The sequence below is a fragment of the Xenopus laevis genome, chromosome 3S (assembly GCF_017654675.1).
Source record: "Xenopus laevis strain J_2021 chromosome 3S, Xenopus_laevis_v10.1, whole genome shotgun sequence".
In the NCBI taxonomy this organism is placed as follows: Eukaryota; Metazoa; Chordata; class Amphibia; order Anura; family Pipidae; genus Xenopus; species Xenopus laevis.
In genome coordinates, this window is record NC_054376.1 from 60,370,468 (window position 1) to 60,392,173 (window position 21,706).

The window sequence follows — 21,706 nt, forward strand, 5'->3', positions numbered from 1 at the left end:
CACCCAGGATGGTATATAGAGGAGAGAGAGACATTAGAAAACAACAGAGGTGTTTTAGAAGAGAAAGGAGAAGTTATGAGAGAGGGAAAGAAAAATCATAACTAGAAGAAAATTAGTTTTCTAGGATGCAAAAATAAAAGGGTCAACCCTTCACATCACAATGATCTTTGCATACTGTGTATTTGGGGTGTTTGTGGGAAGGGAACAGAGGGAGAGGTAGTTATGTTACTGGGCAAAAGCCAAGTGCTACGTGGGGCGTATAGAGGCTGCTCCATTGGTGCACATGTTTGCTCGGTGGGATAGTAGAGATGGGTTGTGGATGAGGGTATATGCCAAACTCCATCGAATGCGGGCAAGGTGGGATCGCCCTCCCTTTTGGACTTTTCCATCTGGGGGCATCAACTGAATTCCTGGGAAAATAAAAAGTAGCATGAGTAATATAGCATTTTAGTTCTTGGAAATACAATATCTGTAAGGTTCTACTGTGGAGATTAGATACAGAATAATTAGTTGAATTTAAAGGAACAACAGATGGAGCCAGAAAGTGTTATGTGATGCAACAGAGGTGGCTAAAAAGTAATACATGTATAAGGAGGTGAAATAAAACAAAAACAGCAATAGGAAGCTAAATGGAAAGGTTATGCAGGACAGAAGGTTATAACACAAGCTATCACTCCTATGTTATTGATTAATACAATACAGTTAGTTAATTAAACAAGTACTGGGTATTACAGTGTGCACATTTGCATTAATCAAGGAAAAATATATGAAGTCATAAAAGTCAGTAGAATTTCATAGTAGAATTTTTGCTCTAGTAAAAAAATTTCAGTAGTTAGTGATAAAAATTGATCATAGAATTTGGAGCAGACTAGCACATTTTCCCTCCGTAATACAGAATGTTTTTGTCAAAGCAGGCAGTGTAAAAAAATGTATAAATAAAAATTCTTTAGTAAAGCAGAGCAAAACGATATGTGTTGAAAACTGAAAAACCATTGACCATTGCAAGTGAACACAACAGAATGGGTGGAAACTTTTATAAGTCAATGACACGCAGTTAACAGCCTTCATGATTTCAAACTCAGCAGGAGGCAGCAAAATGCTTGAAGTTGCCCTACCATTGAATTGTCTGTACCACTATTGTTCAGAAATACTTACTGTCCAAGCGATAATCACCTGACCCATGGGTGCAGAGTCCAAGCAATTACCATTCAATTCAATTAAGGCTGCAGCTTGCCCACCATAGTGGAAAATTTGCTCATGGCAAAACACTGTTTTGAATCGCTTGTGTGTTCTTATGGCTAAACACAATAAAGCAGACAGCAAACACTGTCAACTAAAAAAAAAAATGAAATTTTTTTACACATGAAGGATAAAGGTAAATCATTTTAAATAAAAAATGCAGACAGAGAAAATGCCCCTACTTCATACCATGGACTCTGTTGGCATCTATCATGTTCTGAGCAGATTTTACCCCAAAAATGAGTATAAACACACTTTAGGCTGAAACCTGTTCTGCATGCACAGTGATGGGTAAATGTCAATAAAATCAATGGCATGAAGCCTGGGCACTATCAGACAGTATTGGGTTTTTCTTTATCAGCTGTTTTTCTGCTACTGGTGAAAGAGCTGGCACTGGCTTTTAGTTTTGCATAGCAGTTGCCAATACACTGCAGAAAGGATTCCAGAGGATCAGTCACAAGTATGAATAAAACAACCTGCATTTCAAGAATCGAGGGCTCCTGTTTTAATCTGTTCTACAGGTAGAGAGAGAAATAAGGACAGGAGAATACATGTGCCAACTCTTGACTCACCCTCCTCCAAGTCTGCTTGTCTTTCCTTTGAGGGTCCTAGCAGCAAGCAGAATGCTCTCACCAGTGGGTGACACTCGCTGACTTCCAGCATCAGAAAGTGGCAGTAATTCCGGTATGCTAAAACAGCCAGATTTACACATACGATTAAATGCAAAACATAGATATCTTCATGTATCACAGATACTATACTATACTATAGGTTTTACTCCTTTATATGGAAACATTATGTGAGCTACATTACTCATATAGGTAAAGTAGTCCCAAGAAAAACATCTAATTGGTAAGTGGCTAATTAATATAAATACATGATAGCATCCCCAAAGTGTCTTATAAAACACTTATTTATAGTATGCCTGTATCCCCTTCAGTGCTTGTAACAGAGAAAATATTTGTTCTCATTCAAATGGATGAATAAACAATACTATGCCAATACAGGCAGAAGAAGAGTTTTTATATTTTAATATATACATCACTGCACATACCGGGGTCCCAGCCCTGCACACTGTGCTGGAGGAGACTCACATCCAGGCGGCAGAAGTGGGTAACATTGAAGATTGTAGAAACCAAAAGACGCAAAAGGGATAACAGCAATCCCCTCAGGGCATTCACAGGCAACAGGAGGAACGTAAGCAGGAAGAGGATTCTCCTGGGACCAACCAGAACAAAAGAAACGATCATTGCCTGTCTGTGTAATTCTAAACATTATTATCTGCTGAATTATAGCTTTCCTACCAAGACCTGATGCTGAAACACATTACATAATATTCAAAACAGAGATTCACATAAATCCTCTATTCAGATGGCCTGCATTAACCCACCACTGTTTACAAGCAAAGGTGGGATCTTAATTCCATTAAATCTACATATCAAAATTACAAACCAAAAAATTGCTTATCATTGTTTTCATGGGTCCCAGTGAGCCTTAGGCTGACAAAGGTGCAAGTCACATAATGTTGCTTCACTGCACAGGGGGTGGGTATTTGCACTATATTATCTGTAAAGCTTACACTTCCCCTGTATCGACTGCAGGACCTTACAGTTTTCTACTACTGAGAAATAATATGAACATGTGGGGTTGTTTCAGAGAGTCCTTACTATACAGTACAATTAATTTACTGAAGGCAGAGTAAAGTGGTTATGAAATTGCGAACACGATCAAAGTGAGAGCATAAAAAAAATGCCTGGGGTAAGTCTAGAGATCCTGAAGGATCAGAAAGTTCTAGGCTCCTTGTGTACATCGATAAACAGGCACAATATGTTCCCCAAGAAATTCTTACCTGTTGTAACATGGTTAATTCTGCCAATCACAAACAGCATCTTGTATTTAGTAAACTTAACATTATGTTGTTTTTACTCAAACATTAGTACCTGTTATCGATTTGTGCCAGGGTTCTCTCCAGGAATAGAAAATGGGTGCAGAGATGCTGCAGTAATGCCACCAAGACCAAAAGCAGCCAGAATTGCCTAAGGGACATAGAAGAATATGGGCAGGATGTATATGAAAATCATTTGACTTCACAATGCAAAGCCTTTAAATTCAGTGAGAGACAGAGACAGTGTCCTGAAGCAAGCTCTGTCTGTGTCACTGTGGCTGAGTCTGTCACCCTGCTGAGAATGAAATGTCACATCTTGAAGCTGATTTCTGCCTGCCCCAGTGCACTCTGAGGCATGACTGTTATAGGGCAAATAGTTCCTTTTCTAATAACCCTTGCTGGCAAATCTATGGGCCTGGCACATAACATTATTGTGCATACACCCCCCAGATAACTCACCATGTGTTCTCTAGAATGTGGAGAATGATCTGGAACTTTCCATAGACGATGGGAATAATTATAAGGAAGGCTACAATCAAATTGCAAAAGAACAGGACAACATGCTGGATAATCAGACCTGTAAATAAAAAACAGAATGAAATGGGAAGAGGGTCCCTCCAATACCCCTTTCTGTGATACTCTAGATTAGCTGACAAAGGGACTGCCAAACCCTTCTGCCACCAAGAATAATACAAAGTCTCCCAAAACAGTAGGGGAGAGATTTTGGATAAAACGTATATAGCTTGGAGTTACAAAGAGGAGTTAAAATGTGCATTATTATATTATTAGCTATACACCCTGAATTAATTATGTCGTTTCAAGCAGAAATACTGGTGGCCTTTAAATGCAGAGCACTGGGCTGGACATCATGGCTTAACTCCCAGTATAAGGTACTAAACAGCAATCTCTTCATAGACAACACTAAGCCCCACAAAATCTATCGGAGACTGTCTCTAGGTAGGCATACAGCACTAAACAGAGGTTTATTTTATTATACAGGATTGGGTGCATGGCTATCTCTCTGTACACGGTACTGTACCTTACTATAAAGGATTTTTTAGCCTTAAAGCACTGGGCAAGCTGGCTATCTCTTGGTTGTGTGTGTTGCAGTAAGGCTACACTCATTGTTCAATCTAACATTATTCAGTAAGATTACCAAAACAGGTAACTGCCACCTGGTAGCTGATATAACTCATCCAACTGGAGAGTGCCATGGGTGTTGGTCTAATACTGCAGGACTGCAGGAACACAAGGGAAACTTGCCCTGAACACAGTGAATGGAGAGCCCATCTACGGGATGAGAGAAAGCAGAGATTCAGCATAGGAGATAAAAAACAAGACAAAACAAATACAGGAAGTTGTCAGAAACAAGAAAATACATAGGAAAGGCAATATGGTATCTCCAATTACCCTCCTCTCACTTCTAGCTACCATCCATTCAGCTTCTCACTCATATCATTAGGTGAACAAATTCAGAAAGTACCTGTAGAAATAAAATTCATAATCCACCTTACCTGTGCTTGACAAGGGATCTCAGAAGCATTGTTACAGTAACAGCGCAGGCCAGCACCAGTGCAGCAATGTAACACACTGTGGGCAAGAAAAGACTATTTAACCACTCTGTCTTGGCTACTGTACTCTTGTTAAGAGTAACCCAAGAACCAATAAACCTACTCAGCTCCCAGTCTCACCTTCTACTGCCCAGATATAATATGCAACAAATGCCACTGCTCTGGACTTATCTTCATCCACGGTCACACCAAAGCCAGCCAACATGAGGATAAAGTCAGCATCAACAGCCTGGCGGACTTTCTTCACGGTAGGAAGAAACATGACAAGTAGCACAAGAGCCACCTACATCAAAGAGAAAATTCTTGTTTTAGCATTATTATTGTTATATGTAACCACATAAAAATACAATGGGGTGTTCAGTTTATTAGTGCTTGCCTTCCACCTATCCTTATTGTCTTGCTGCTAATTCTATCTGGTTGTTGGAGTCACTGACCATTGCAACCATGGTTGCATTTTCCCTTTTATAATTATTTTTTATTTTTTTTCACTTATCACTCTATTCAAGCCCTCTTTTATTCATCTTCTATTCGCTGTCAAATGGAAGAACACAAAAAATAAAACAGACTAATTGCAATTTTTATTAGAATACTACTGTCTTTAACTTATCATCTGCATTTTTCTTTTACATTTCTTTTTATTCTTTCTTGGATTATTACTGGATTGAACTAATGTTTGCACCACTAAAAATTCTTGACAATCCCCTTATGGACCAACAACTACTAACAGGAGAAATTGTGACAAGCAATTCTACTAATAAATCTTGAGGCCTATATATTTAAATTTATTGACCCTTTGCCAACCTGGAGGGTTTTAAAATTCCTGGATCAAAGTCTCAAAATACTCATATGATGAGCATGAGATACTCAAATGGTGAGCCTATATACCTGGGTGAATCAGAATAGAAAGCTATTCTTGACCAAATGCCAGAGACATCATTGCATCTAAAAGAATTATGTTAGTTAGGTTCTTAAAGATATACTGCCACCAGAAATGAAACTTTTTTTTACATCTACCATAATAATGCCTTTGAAAGCAACTTGTAACTATGCCATAAAGTATTTGCACAATGCTTTTACATTACCTGTCTGACGCCCCATGTTCCTGTATGAGGGGGCTGCCATATTTGTGCAGCAGTAGTCGGCAAAACAGTCAGGTTTAGAAACTTCAACTAACAATAACTTACAAAAACAAACCTCTCAGAATAAAATGATCAATATGACCTATAGGTAACTTTTAATGTACATTCATATTTTAAAAAATATTTTTTTAGTGTCAGTATCGCTTTAGCAGTGTTTATTTCATTATTCATTGGGAAATGTACAGCTACTGTACATGATAGACAGAAATCCTGGTTTACTGGAAAGAAATAGCTATTGTTATGGTCATGAGAGAGAGCGTCTAGGGCACCCAAACATAATAGCTGGGCCCCTATATACTGTATAACGTATCTATCACAGAGGTTATGCTACTACTACTATGCTGACCAATGACCCATGTTCATTTCCAAAGAGAAACTAATTAATAACAATTTTTACTTGGTCCCTGGTCTGTATGGCAAGTGATTAGGTTAATGAATTCCATAAATGATGGGGTGCTTGTTTGGCCTCACTGGATACAGCACAAATGAGCTCCACATTTTTTCACCTTTCTGAGTGTTATATAAAAACAATACATTAAAACTTTTACGAGAACATTTAAATTCCTTTAAATAATTAATGCTAGACTTTTTATAATCCCTTACAGTCTTGAAGAAAAAAAAGTTTTTTGCAAGAGCATCTGGTTTTGCATGCTTGCATGTTTTCCTAACAACTTTCCATAAAACAATCTGGGATCCTGTTTAGGTCTACTAATATTTTATTCCATGTTCTGCCGTGTGGTTAACCAGCAAGTTGTGGGAACACTGCTCTCTGAGCTCTCTTATGGTATTTTTCTCTAGTTATTTCCAATACCAACAGTGAGGCTCATTTAATAATTGTGGGCACATTTGCACTTATGCAGTAACCCATAGTGTTCATTCATGTCATTAACTTTGTTCAGGAAACTGCAGGAAGAACACTGATAGGAAGGATCTGGTTGGTTCCTGTGGGATCCTATATTAGTGAAAATTAGTCAATTGTTAGTACTGTAAATAAGCAGCACCTACCTTAAAGCTAAAGGCAACAGAACTGCTCAAACTAATCTATAGTCTTACTTTTGAAATACATTCCGGGCTCTGTGTCATTACCTGGTATCCAGACAGTATTGACGCTATAACTGCAAGGATGGCTCTCAGTGACAAGCGGAAGCCTACCGAAACATAATACAATACAATTAGAAGACAGTGGGGAATGGTTAAAGAAGGCTATTCTTTAATTTCTAAAATTCCCTAACCCCATATTGTAGCCAAGGGGTGCCCAAGACGTCGATTGTGGTCTACCAGACGATCACATTAAAGTTCCTTGTAGATTACAAAAAAATTATTGTGTTTAAAAAAAATTGATGCACGTAAAAAAAAGATTGTCACCCATAGACTTCAATGCAATTCAGCCAATTAGAGTACTGGGGGTATTTATACATGGAATTGCCTCTGTGCCATCCTGCTATGAGTTCTTAAGGTAGATCTCATAATGGATGTCAGATGGCAAGAGTAGATCACGAGGTGACAAAGTCTGGGCACCCCTATTGTAGCCCATGTTTGTTAAATAATTGTAAGATCCCTATTGTTATAAATTAATGAAAAGCACTGGCGCCATATAAACGACGATGATCTTTGCATGATACCCAAACAGACCATTTGCTTTTTTGCAGTAATTCCTATACACTATAATAGGAGGCAATCTTAACCCAATAGCTAGCCAGTGTTTTGTCATGGTAAATGGTTTTCTGTACAAATTGCAAACTAAAATGGCAAATGAGCCACATATCTACATAGGGCAAAAAGGTACAAGACGTTTATATAAAATAGTTATATCTTGATGTACTGTGTATATGTGGTGGAGAATGATATGGTACCTGCATTTTGAGGATATAGATAGGAGCAGATTATTTGTGACACTTGGGATCCAAAACCACTGGACTCTTTACTGTTAATAAAAAAAAGAAGACAGATCATTAGGGTGGTATATACAATGATTTCATACAGGTAACAATTGCTTAAAGTGGCACAATGCAGAAATTCTGTTTCAGTTTTTGTAATACCACCCTTGTGTCACTTGTAGGGGCCCTGGCCATTTTTTTTTCTTTTAATAACTCGTAGGGGCCCTGACCACTAATGCTTTTTAAAATAACTTGTAAGGGGCCCTGGCCACATATGCTTTTTTTTAAAAAAAAAACTTGTAGGGGGTCCTTGGCCACCAAGGTTTTTTTTTTAACTTGTTAGGGGGGCCCTGGGCACCAAAGTTCTTTTTTTAACTTGTAGTGGGGCACTTAATGTTTTAACATTTGTGTCTTGTGTGGCCTTCATACTGATGGGTGAGGGAGGGGGCCTAGAAAATTTTGTTGAGCGGGGCCCCATGATTTCTGATGGCAGCCCTGCTTGTGTGTATGGTTTCTGCAAGATCTATTTACTCCATGTCTTGCCAAGGATATTGCAAGCTACTAATAGTGACCAGTTACAAGGCAGTATGAGATGCAGCAGAAATACCTGGAGAGAGTAACAGAGACTGAGCAACAGATAAAGCTTTGCAGAACAAAACACAAAGAGAAGAACATCATAAACCAACCTGCCATCTGAATCTTTCCGTCTTAAAACACTTTTGAGATATTGTAAGTAATTATTTTTATTCGGCATCTGAAAAAAATAAACGGATGACCATGTCATTACATTAGTAAGGCATAAAACGGATTTGGTCTTAAAATGGAACATTTAGCCCAAATGGCAGCCAGGTTTCCCCTATGCATTAAAATGGTGTTGTCTTTCTATGCTGTCTCTTATTTTCATGTGCAACCCTTTTAGTAACATAACACATCAAAATATACAAAACAGTTAATAAAGGGGTATATTCAGGTCCGGACTGAGAATTAAATTAGGCCCTGGCATTTTAGGTACATAGAGGCCCAAACAGCCCCCATCAGCCCACTAAATACTCACTTTCAATAGGAGCTTATAGCAGACCCTCTGGCATTTCCCAGAACCCACAGATTGCCAGTCCGGCCTGATTCTTATAACAGTAAATGGTGGGTCCTGGTGCACATGCCCCACACCTTCAGCATAGGGACCAGCACAAAGACACAATAAAGACAGGTTGACACAGATACAGACCCCAGTTGAAACAGGAAGCAACTTCTTGATATTTAAATTTATTTTACACCATTACATAATCATGGAGAGCAGCCTTACACGTTTCGTGCCACCCAGGGGCTTTTAGTCATAGGCTGATCATCAACACTATACACAGACACTTTAAAAGGCAAGTAAGCCAATCATTTTGGATAATAAAACTACAAATCACAATGTAGAAAACATTTAGTTGACTCCAAATGAAACCTACAGATGAAAAATAATGGCCTTAATGTGTATAAATTAGTCCAAAAAAAAAAATGCATTGTACTGTTGCTCTGCACTGGTAAAACTGATATGTTTGCTTCAGAAACTCTACTACAGTTAATATAAACAAGCTGCTGTGTAGCCATGGAGCAGCATTGAAAGCTGAAAAAGGAGAAAAGGCACAAGATACACAGCAGATAACAGATAAGCTCTGTAGTATACAATAGGATTCTTCAGAATGTAGCCGTATCCGGAGGGCTAGTGGGGATGGTGGACACTTGATGCACCAGCCCCAAGGGGCCCGGACCCCTCAGTCCGATGCTGTTGAGAAGCTTTACTGGAACTCATACACACACTATGACTGAGAATAAACAAAACCTTGTCCATTTGCATTCTAGATAGTGATGGTACATGCATGGTTGCTAAAATCCTGTCCTGGCTCTTACTTGCTTGATTTTCCCTTACATGTAAATGGCACTTTTGCTTGTCTGGACCAAGCTTACCATGAGAATGTAGAGCAGCACAGCTACAGAGATTGTGTAATAAAGTTCTCATCTTTATCTATGTTGCTTCATCTTTTGTCACCCTTTAATTGTTGCTTCATTGGCATTTTGCCATTCACCAACACACATGAACTCCCCCAGCTAAACAGTTACAGAGACACCAAAACCTTGACTCAGAGAACATGCTGATAACAAGGCACTGACAAGAACATTGTAATGGAACAAAAATTCTAATTATTCACTTCAATTAAATATTTACAAGAACTAAACTGCAGTGAAAATATGATTAAGGAAACATTTACTTAACTCAGGCCCCAAGAAAGTTCAGTGCCAGCTATCCCTTCCCTCACACCCTTTATGTGCCAAGTTGCCATCCATGCAATGAAACATGCTGCCAGGATCCCCTTTTATAGCTTGAAGGATGTTTCCATCTTAGAAAGAAGAAACCAAATAAACCTGTGTTTATGCACATGGGACACATTTTCCTGGCCAAAACCAGCCCATATGAGAAGGTGCCTCTTCTGCCTACCCCTAATTCTGGTGACAGGCAAATGCCACATGTGTCAGCTACTTCACACATAGTACAGGAGGTATCACCATTTGCTTCACTGCAGAAAACAGAAATTAAAGTATTTGAAAGTGGTTGATTACTTATGATGCCCTTGGGCACAGAATCACTTCTTGGGTAGGGACAAGGATCAAAGCTTTGGTCTCTCTGACCACTATCCTTGTTAAGGTGGCCATAGACGTAACAATTACGATCTTTCTTGGAAAAAAAAAAGATAGTTTGTTTCAACACACACGTGTAGAGCTGAATCGTCAGATATACAGTTAGAAACAATAGAATTCTACCTGTATCTGACGATTCAGCACTAACAATGGCCAATGTTTTGGTCCCTTCAAAGGCACCCGATTTATATTGCTTGTCACACCAAAGTGCACTTTCTATTCCCATACATATATTTATGGCTCATACTGCAGAGAGCAGCAAAGTGTGCTACGTTGTTATTAAATAGTTTCATATTTTAATATTAAAACATTAATATTTTAGCTAATATGAAACTGCAGGCATCCTTTTTCAGTGGTTTTCTGTCTCCATTTTATTTTCATAAACAATATCAGTTATAGGACTGTAACAGGAAGGTAGATGCAAAAGCTGTTTGCAGTCGGACACAATAAAGATGCTATAGATCTTATAATGAGACAAGGTTCAACCTATGCAATTGAACTGCTTGTCAGTTTGTTTGTCATCTGCTCTTATCTAGTGCTGTATCTGTGATCTCTCCAAGGGCTGCCCACCCTTCTGCCATCAACATGTTGCTGAACTACTAGGGATGGTATAGGGCAATGGAACATGTTGGTGTTTGTTGCCCGTGCTTTGTCGCAACTACAAAATTCTACAAAATACCCTGCCATTTGACAATGCTGAGAATTGTTTTCGCTAAAACTCTCAAATTGCATAATTGCCTCAGAGAACTGTAGAGAAGGAATAAACCCTAACCCACTGGGAAGAAACTGTTCTTGGAGAACGTTCAAATTACATACTATTGCATTCTGTAGTATTACTGAGAGAATTCAGTACAGGTATGGGATCCGTTATCCGGAAACATGTAATCCAGAAAGTTTAGAATTACGGAAAGGCCTTCTCCCATAGATTTTATCCAAATAACCCACACTTTCCAAACAGATCTAAACAGAGAAACAATTAAAAACCAGCATATTGGGTTTATTTAATATATTTTGAGGGAAACCCAGCAGACTCCATATATTGTTTCAAATCAAATCACTAAAGGCAATTTGTCACTGAATGCTGTCAGTGCATAAAAACTTACTGCACCTAACAAAGGGTATGCTTCAGAAACCTTGTGATTTGAATAAATGTTTAGGTTAATGTCACACTGCAAATGTGCAGCCAGCTTAAAACTGCATGTGTGTTGCCTGCTGCAGCTGTCTTTTAGTTGATAAGGAAATGTGGCAAAAGCAAACGTGTGAGTGCTTTCAGTATTTTTGACTGACAAGCACTCACACCTGCACTTTCCTGCATGTCCCATTCAATAGAATGCAAGCTGTGGAAGGAAATCATGGGCTTGGGCTCCAATGTGACATTAGAAAGCAATCTGTATGTACACTTTGTAGTAGCCTGGCCTGGGGAAAGCATTCTGCACCCATAAAATAAGCAGGGCAAAAGAGTACAAAGAACACTGTTTATTTGCACAGCTTCTTGTACAGACTGAGAGGATAAGACAATTGCATTTCTTGAGTAGAAATAGTTGAACCCAGGGATTTCTTGCGCATACCAAGATAAGAGCTTGCATGGATCCTCTTGTTTAGAAGGAGGTGAAAAGGCTTATATATGAATGCAAGTGCAAAGTGCAAAGTCACAAGCTACAGGCCCAGGCACTGGGAAACGAATGATGTTTTTGCCAGTATTTTGCACTTTGCACCTTACCCCCTTTAGTAAATTAGCCCTCTACAATTTCTGCATTACAATCCTTTATTTATAAGTATGAGTTCATTGAAATTGTGCAGTAATCATTATACAAACAATTCAGAAAGTGCTCATGGAAAGGCAGATGTTAGTCTGTCAGTGTTTTTTAAATAGGGCTATTTGCTGAATTTCCATATATTTATTCCTCAACAGAGAATGTGCCACACATGTGCCACCTTAAGCTCATGCGGTGTATTGTCTGATGGCATTTTTTTAAGATAGCAGAAAAGCAACATAAAAAGCTGAAATGTAGGTTTTCTTATTGAAATTTAATAACTAAGGGGCTTAACTCTTCTTCACTGAACTGGTAAATTAAGGTTAAATAAAGATCATCATTATAATTAATCCCAAACAGAGTTTTTCATTGATTAATGTGATAATTAGTTATATCAACATGATATGTAACATAATGGAACTTAACAGTCTTTCCATTGTGAATTATTCAGGTTTACTTTAAAGGAACAGTTCAGTGTAAAAATAAAAACTGGGTAAATAGATAGGCTGTGCAAAATAAAAAATGTTTCTAATATAGTTAGTTAGCTAAAAATGTAATATATAAAGGCTGGAGTGAACAGATGTCTAATAAAACAGCCAGAATCCAACTTCCTGCTTTTCAGCTCTATAACTCTGAGTTAGTCAGCGACTTGAAGGGGGGCCACATGGTACATTTCTGTTCGGTGAGTTTGCAACTGATCCTCAGCATTCAGCTCAGATTCAAAAGCAACAGATATGACCCATGTGGCCCCCCCTCAAGTCTCTCATTGGTTACTGCCTGGTAGCCAGGGTAACCAGTTAGTGTAAACCAAGAGAGCTGAAGTAGTGTTCTTACTGACATGTTATACATCAAATCACTCCAGCCTTTATACATTACATTTTTGGCTAACTAACTACGTGTATATTAGAAACATTTTTTATTTTGTGCAGCCTATTTATTTACCCAGTTTTTATTTTTACACTGAACAATTCCTTTAAAAATTCAATAACAATATTTCAAAATAAAAAAATAAATGGCAGGTTCCTCACCAGTGGAGAATCGGCCTTGTGTGCTGTGAATCTTATATAGAGAGGGATAAAAACTTCAGACCAGAGGGGCTACAGTGGACTTCTACACTTCAGTAAGCTGCAATGTGATTTCATATTTTAGAAATCAGAAGCAATAAAGTTATTCATATTCATTATTTACAGAAAGGAAAAATAAAACTGACTTTTAAGACTACACATAGAGATTTTAATTTCTATGTGTAGGGTGACTGGGGACCTAATTTGTAAAGGGGTTATACAATGTTCTGAAAATATTGCGTTACCACGTTTAAAATATGATTAAACACATCTTAAAGGGAAAATAAATTCTTAACCCTTCATCTGCCAATAAACTTGCAGATGAGAGTGACTAGGGGATTAAGTATTTGAGTAATGTCTGGCAATGGCACTAGGGGTGCTGCTGCGATGAGGCGAGTTGAGAAATTCACCTCAGGCGGCAGCAGCGCGCAGGTTACCAGGGGCAGCATACTTAACGAAGAAGGAAAGACCTATTTATTTGGGGGTGCCAAAAGTTAGGCATCCCAGGTGATTATATATACTTACCTGACACCCTATCAGGAGAAAACTGCGAAATAGCCACTTCTTTGTTAAAATTCCGCTTTTCGCACTACTGAGCATGCGCACCTGCACGAAGAGAGAAGAAGCCACAAGCCAATCGTTCTGTGGTGCTCACTGGAAGAACCCCAGGCCGATGCAGTTTTTTTGTGATAGGAGCACTGGGCCGGGGTGTGAGGTAAGTATACAGCAGCGATGATCCCCAACCAGTAGCTTGTGAGCAACATGTTGCTCTCCAAACCCTTGGATGTTGTTCCCAGTGGCCTTAAAGCAGGAGCTTATTTTTCAATTCCAGGCTTGGAGGTAAGTTTTGGTTATATAAAAATCAGGTGTACTGCCAAACAGAGCCTCAGTGTAGGGTGACAATTCACATAGGGGCTACCAAATGGCCAATCACAGCCATTATTTGGCACCCCAAGAACATATTTCATGCTTGTGTTGCTCTCCAACTCCTTTTACTTCTGAATGTTGCTCACAGGTTGAAATGGTTGGGGAATGGGGATCCCTGGTATAGAGTATACAATCACTTGGGGGTGCCTAACATTTTACCCTAAGTAAATAGTGCTTTTCCTTCAAAGAGCCAAAATTCAGATGAAATGGGATTTATGGCTCTTCTAGTGCAGACAGTGCAATTGTGCTATCCAGAAAGCTCAGAATTACAGAAAAGTCATCTCCCATAGACTCCTTTTTATCCAAATAATTTGAAGTTTTAAAAATGATATCTATTTTCTCTATAAACATAAGGGACCTTGTACTTGATACACTCAAGCCAAGATATAATTAACCCTTATTTGGGTTTATTTAAAGTTTACATGATTTGTTAGTAGACAAAGGAAAACTATACCCCCCGTACAATGTAGGTACAGATATTGCATAAAACAGCTCATATGCAAAACCCTGCTTCATGCAAATAAAACTTTTTCATAATAATATACTTTTTAGTAGTATGTGCCATTGGGTAATCATGAATAGAATTTTTTTTAAAAAAAATAAGGGCCGCCCCCTGGGATCATACGATTCACTGTGCACACAAACAAACCAATCCTGTTGGCAGTTAGGGCTGTAGTATTTCTTTTTTTTTGTAACTTAAGTTTTTTTTGTAACTTAAATTTTTTTTTCACAGGTAAAGAATAGAAACACAAATAATAAAGTGAATAGGTACAAAAAAGTACAAAGATAGAAAAATAAATCATATGTTAAAAAAGGAAAAAGTTCGTATGATGTCTGTGAATAGAATAAAGGAGTGCAATTATGGGAGGCTCCGCGGGGATCCAATCCCCGCATACATCATTTAACATAATGAAATTATACATTGTCACGTGCAGGCAGAAAATTTCAGACCCAGAGAATAACATATAAGGAGCATCTCCACCTCAACCCAGGTATCTCAAGGCATGAAAAGACCATTATCAAGCTGCCATCACAATTAGTATTACGTCTAGAAATGGAGTGAAAGTAGCTAGCTAGTAATTAGTCAAAATCTAAGATACCACAGGGAGTAGGGCTGTAGTATTTCTGGTCAGGTGATCTCTGACAGCACAGATGCCATCAAGAAAATATGATTTAAGAGATGTAAAAGGGCAATATTTATTTAGCTATCTATACCTATTTGGTAAGATTCTTTAATATGCCACTTAATTTAAAATGAACTATCTGTTGCTTAAGTATTCATTTTGGGGTATAGTTTTCCTTTATGAAGATCCAAATTATGGAATGATCCATTATTCAGAAAACCTAAGGTCCCGAGCATTTTGGATAACAGGTCCCATACCAGTATCCATTGTAAATTGCAAGTACTTTTTAGATCAATAAGATCTACTGCTGTTGCACAAAGTGAAGGGTTTGTTATCCAAGGGCCACAAAACAAAACGGATATATACTGATAGCTTTGTTAACCCATGTTCAATGGCATGCTGGATCCCAAAACCATATTCAGCAGCAAAACAATAGGTATAAATTCTGCAGCTAATAACTAATCCATATTTATCATCAACATTCAACAAATAAGTGTGGCATTATCTGTTGAGAAACACTGAGCAAACAATGCTTTTTTGTCTTGACGATTATGGCACATGGTATGTTCATTAGCATTTAACATTTTAACGTACCATGCATTGATTTGTAGACTGCCAACTCAATGTGTTGATCACAAATTAACTCACAAACACTTTGTATATGTTGAACAACAAACAGTACAAACTTGCAGAGTGTGATTATACACACATCCTATCACATGACCTGATAATTAATCAGATAAAGCTTGCGTAGGATAATAACGAGTTACTAAGGAAATCAGGCTGATTAATCACATGAAACAGATTTTGGGACAATAAGCACATTCAGTAGAAAACAGTAGAAATCCCCTATACACGGACAGGGCTTTGGTAACATCTCAAGTGGGCAGCGCAGTGCCAAGCTCCCCCTGACCTGGCCAGCCAATATTTCTCTAGAATAAATTGTATGCCAACTTCAGGCTCACAAACCTTCCACTTTAGATGGCTTATGAATAGGATAGTGACCTTACATTTACTTGTTACACACATACAATGTACTGTATATGGAATAAGGAGCAGAGCATACATTAATTTGTGTTTGTGTCTTAAAACACGTTGCCAGCTCTTTAAAATGTTACAAAACCTTAATTACCTTAGAACTATGCGTAATGTGGGTATTGATAACTAGCCAACAAATCCCTTCATTAATATACAACTCAGAGTAGGACACGACCCATGCCAGCCATTCCTGCAAATGCCTCTAATCCCAAGTTTGAGGAAACATTCCAGACATTTTAATTGCCTGTCACACTTTACACACAGGATAGAGCACATTGTGGGCAAAGCTTGCCCATTTTTACACAGTACCTGTTCAGAGTGGGATCGCTGGCGCAGACTGTACATCGTCATGGCAGGGTACACAGCACTGAGCAGTATCAGGCAGCAGATTTGGGGCAGTGCTGACAGCAATGAGTAGTATCTGTAGAACTAGAGACGTAAAGGGCATGTTAAATTAAATTAGACACACAAATTCCCCTATTTCCTTCTATTCCATATGAAAGTATTTCCTTTTTCTGCCCTTTTACTTCCTCTTTCTTTCTTTTTCTCTTTCTTTCTCTTTTCCACTTTTAAACTGTAGTTTCTAAGTGAAGTTTTTTCTTTGTGCACCCAACTCATTCTTACACATACCCCTCTACCCCTCTTCTCTTTCACTCCTTCTCTTTAATCTCTTCATGGTTTCTCTTGTTTCCAGGGCCGGATTTACATAGTGGGCGCCCCTAGGGCCACTGCCGTTCGTCGCCTCCTGTCCCACCCTTTATTCGTGCATATTTTATCATCTGGGACATTTAAAAAATTATTGTATCTCCAGCACATCACCTGTGTTTTTGAACCAATGTAGGTGTGGTTGGGCAACATGCCACCCCCCTAAAATCCTGCACCCTAGGCCCGGGCGTAGGTGGCCTTTCCACAAATCCGGGCCTGCTTGTTTCCCTTCATATCAGGCTTCTACTGACCTGTGGTGTTTCTGGACACTCTACAGTCTGCCAGATAAGGGCACCACAATGAAGCCAGGATAAGATTGTGCCCAATAAATACCCGATTGTCCGTTGTACACTTTGGCATGCCATCAGGGGATAATACAAAGCAGGGTAATAGAAGAGAGCCAACATCTTCCATATCTCTGTTGGATGGATGCAGAACAAAAGATGAAATGATATGCCAAACCATAACAGTTCTACCATGCCCTGCTTCTAAGCTGCATCAGAGATGTACTTTTCTGCAGGTGACACTTAACTACACTTTATTATCAAGCCAATGAGGTTATAATAATACTGTGATCTAAATACATAAAGTGTATTCCTGCTCTGCAGATATCAATCATTATAGTTGCAGGATCCCTACTGCAATAAGTGAAAAACACAATTACCTTGTCTTGGCCCCCCAAGTTCTGTGATGAAGTTAAGATTAGTAGGGTCCAGAAGCAGCCGCCAAAGAGAGGAAAAGAGCAAACCAAAAACAGCACAGGGCATCCACCTATTATAAGAATCCTCCAGAAGGTTCAGAGGACTGTGAAGTCGGTACATCAAGCAATTAGAAAGTGTATAGGTAAATGCATGGGGAACAGACAACAGGTCAAATTGAAGGGTGGTTGCACAGTGAATGGGTGGGAAACACCAAGGAAAACAGTAAATAGTGCAAAAAGCAGATAATAGGGTGAGGTTATATACCTGAGTAGGCCTGGGACACCCCAGCAGCAGGATTTGCAGAGTTTTTGACGCCGCATAAGGAAGGAGAGTAGCAGCATAGTGAGAAGCTGCAGAGAATGGGCAGTAAAGCAGTTATACAGAACAATACCAAATGATTTACAAAATGCTCCTATTGCACAATTAATAAGGTGCCAGGAAAGCATGCATATGGAACACATAAAAGCTTTATTGGCAGCATGCTATAGGAACATACAAGAAGTAAATGCAATAAAGGTTTATAGAGGAATTACATCACATGGTAGTAACATGAGCTATTAGAAGCTGTTATCTGATGCTATTTGGAGATATGCAAGGAAAGGCTAAATGGGAACTAATCTCAGTTTATATACTACTGCTATATATATATATATATATATATATATATATATATATATACACACACACATTATATATAATCTGTACTAACTTGTATTTTACATTACTTCCTATTTATAGAACAGAAGCACTAGAATCTAAAAGTACATATCAATCTGTGACATGTCCTCTGAAACATTAATGCCTTCCTGCACATAGCTGGGCTGACAGAACCATGCCAATGCAGTTAGAAGTCATGAAAATAAGATAAACAGATCGATGATAGAAAATACACAGATAGAATATAAAAGGACTGTTGTTATCACTGCCATATACTCACAGATAATGAAGCTAGGATGAGGTGATACATCCCATATGACAAAGTTGGGAAACATTCTGGAATAATTCTGCCAAAATAAAACAGTAACACAACTGGCATCATAACAAAGATGGAGCAGTATTTACTAGAATCACTAGAAGAAAACACACTGCCAAAGCAATAAGGTATAGAAAGAAACAATGTTGTTCTGAACATGGCATAAGGGTGTACAGTTAAAGACTGCCCTCCACACATTTAGGTAATAAGCTATCACGCAGCCAGCTACGTTCCTCTTCAATCATTTTTACATTCTGTTTCATAGGGTAGAGATCCGCCACAACTAATGGGCACACTTATTCTAAACATTTAAAATGAAGCCATTTTAAATGTTTAAATGAAACATTACTGTAACTAAAGAAAAGGCATGTTATTTGCTGTTATGATCATCCTTTTGGTGCTGTTGTTGCCATTAGGCTTCTGGGACTTGCAGTCCAACAACAGCAGAGTAACCAGTTGAAGCTCAACGTGCTGGACCATCTGCCATAGGCAAAATGCAGGCTATAATAAAAAAGTGACCTAATATAAACACATAACAGATGCCAGTGCAGTGAGGATAAGTTTGGAAAATAAAAGAGCAGGCTGTTGTTTTAATACCAGGCAGAGGGAGTGTGCTCTGATAAAACAAGGGGGGTGGTGGCACTCACTCATCAGGGTTCACAGTTGGTTCTTGTGGTTCATCTATGTACCAGTCATCATAAGCAGAGTCTCCTTGCTGAGGTTCCAAACTTCCCTGGAGTTGTTCTATGGACATGGCGTTGACCCCAGTTCACAGTTCCTGAATGGCATAAAGAAAACTCCCTGTTATATACCCAGGGTCACCTGACCATGTTGTACAGCATCCTTTTGTTTAAGGGATTATAGACATTCCCTTATTAGGGTCAGCAAGTGCCAATGGAAAGGAGTAGCAGAGAAAGCATGTGTCAGTAATTATAACTAAAAAGTACCAGTGTAAATAGAATGGCAGAGGATGAAGGGAGCAAGATGTTAGATACGTATCTAAAGTCAAGTACAGGGAAGCTTTTAGAAAATTGTATCAAATGTGTGGGCTCTACACGTAGCTGTATAACAACATATGTATCCCATTCACTTTCTCTGTAAGGTTTAACCCTGTCCTCTCATTAGTAATAAAATAGTACTAATTTGAATAGCCTGTCAAGCCATAAGCAAATGGAATAGCAACCTAAAAACTATCAAACTGCACTAGAGCAAGTTCAACTGTTTTGCCAATGATTTAATCAAACCCATTTGCTCATAAAAATGTAACTGATATATAAAACCATCATTGTTAGTCATCCAAATAATGTTTAAGGAGTTGTCAGGTCAGTAAATGAATACTCACCCTTCCAGGTCTGCCAATTTACTGCTTTATAAATGTAGGGGACCGAAAACACAATGGCAGCTGAATGTGAATTTGGATAATGTTCGGGATAAAGACTTTATTTGCAGTAGATCTTTTTCTATACTATAACAATATTTTTAAATATATTTTAAGCTTCAGCTCAAAAGGGGACCAAAAATGTATTCAAACATGTCTGAATGCTACCAAGTAAGGGTAATATAGTCTTTGATTTTGTTATTGCTCAGCAGCAACCAAGCCAACTGGGGCTTCATTTTTTTTCTCAGGGATTGTTTGTTCCACTACTATGCACTGGAGCACTTGTTGCATCCCAGGAGGTAAGTAATGCTTTTATATGAAAAGAAAATGATGCTCATGCATGTGCCACTAAGTGCCCACACTTGTCCTCACACTGATCATTAATGATTTCTGTGTAACAACAGACATGCAGAGATAGTCCTGTGCACTGGTGAATAAATGCTGAGCTATAAAATTCTGTCTAGTAAACAAGTGTGTTCGTAACTGTGCTCAGATGTGCAGGATCATTGCTAACCTTGGGTCCAATATCCCTGCACCCTTCTTTTCCTAGGCTTTGATTATTTCAGCTGATGGAGTTCCCAGCCAGGTCGAGAATAGAATTGTAAAGCACTTTGTAGCTATGCTTTGAAAAGTGCTATATAAATAAACTTTTACTTTACTAAAAAGCATGTAGACAGACAAAGTTGAAAACAAGCAAATGAGTTAATACAGTAGATACATTTCCCCATTCTTGCCTGCACCCACTAAGGACAAACCCAATACAAACATTTACTGATGTCAGTCTACTTTGAAGTTCCCATTGTTACCACAATACTGTTCCCATTCACAGAATTATGCCTATATGACCATCAGACCTTTACCCTTTATCTGTGAATTAAGTACAAACCTTTTGTTTAGAGCCGTGACGTCTGATGCTCTGCAGGTGCAGAAATAGAACCGCAGAAACACCTGAGAACTGCCGCAGAGTCCAAATGAATGCACGCTACTCACTTCTCTTCATCTGTGTGTGTTAGATTGGAGGGGGTGTTGAGGTCTGATTTATCTGAGTTGAGGAGGTAAGGGGGGGATGCCCAGACAGAGCAGGCAAAGTTCAGTGGGAGGGGGAAAACCACAGCAAGAAGGTAATGGATGTTATTCAAGAAATAGGAGAGTGTAGTGGGAGGCTGTTATCTTTTAATCAACAGCATTTATTACTTCCTGAGATATCTCATCTACCTTCTCTTGATTTCACATACTACTGTACATAGGTTTGTATCTTCACTGCTCCCTCCCACTGGCATCATAAGGAACAAAATCAGGAAAGGGCTTTTAGCATGCAGCACATTTGTGCCTCTGGACCAATCACAAAAGCTTATGAGCACTGTCTTTGATTGTGGTAACTTGTGGTGCACATTGATATACAATATGTATTATGGCATGTTTTATACAAATTCATTTACAGCTCTTATCTTTACCGGCTAAATTCATTACATCACGCAGGCAAGAAGAAAAGAGCTTTGAAGCATAGAATGATAATCGGGAAAAAATACTTCAGGATGAGACAGATGAACGACTTTGAATCATTCTGACTACAGAAGAGCACTTTTTGGAGCCAAATTACTTAAAGTGTTTCTTCAAAACCCCCAGAGTATTTCAATGAGGCAGTTCTG

The 21,706-nt window shown here is 38.6% G+C and overlaps 1 protein-coding gene across 1 annotated transcript; it reads right to left on the reverse strand.

Moving 5' to 3' along the window:
- Window positions 1-246: 246 nt before the first annotated feature.
- stra6.S (signaling receptor and transporter of retinol STRA6 S homeolog) lies at window positions 247-21,107 on the reverse strand. Its single transcript, XM_018255581.2, has 18 exons — window positions 20,944-21,107; window positions 19,327-19,457; window positions 18,644-18,710; window positions 17,971-18,056; window positions 17,670-17,809; window positions 17,257-17,423; window positions 16,610-16,729; window positions 8,398-8,465; window positions 7,688-7,758; window positions 6,921-6,982; window positions 4,816-4,978; window positions 4,639-4,714; window positions 4,281-4,414; window positions 3,584-3,701; window positions 3,180-3,275; window positions 2,294-2,457; window positions 1,812-1,928; window positions 247-410 (listed from the first exon to the last, which is right to left on the reverse strand). The coding sequence occupies exons 2-18, from the start codon at window positions 19,431-19,433 to the stop codon at window positions 247-249; spliced, it is 1,920 nt and encodes a 639-aa protein (XP_018111070.1). The 5' UTR covers window positions 19,434-19,457; window positions 20,944-21,107.
- Between the last annotated feature and the right edge of the window lie 599 nt (window positions 21,108-21,706).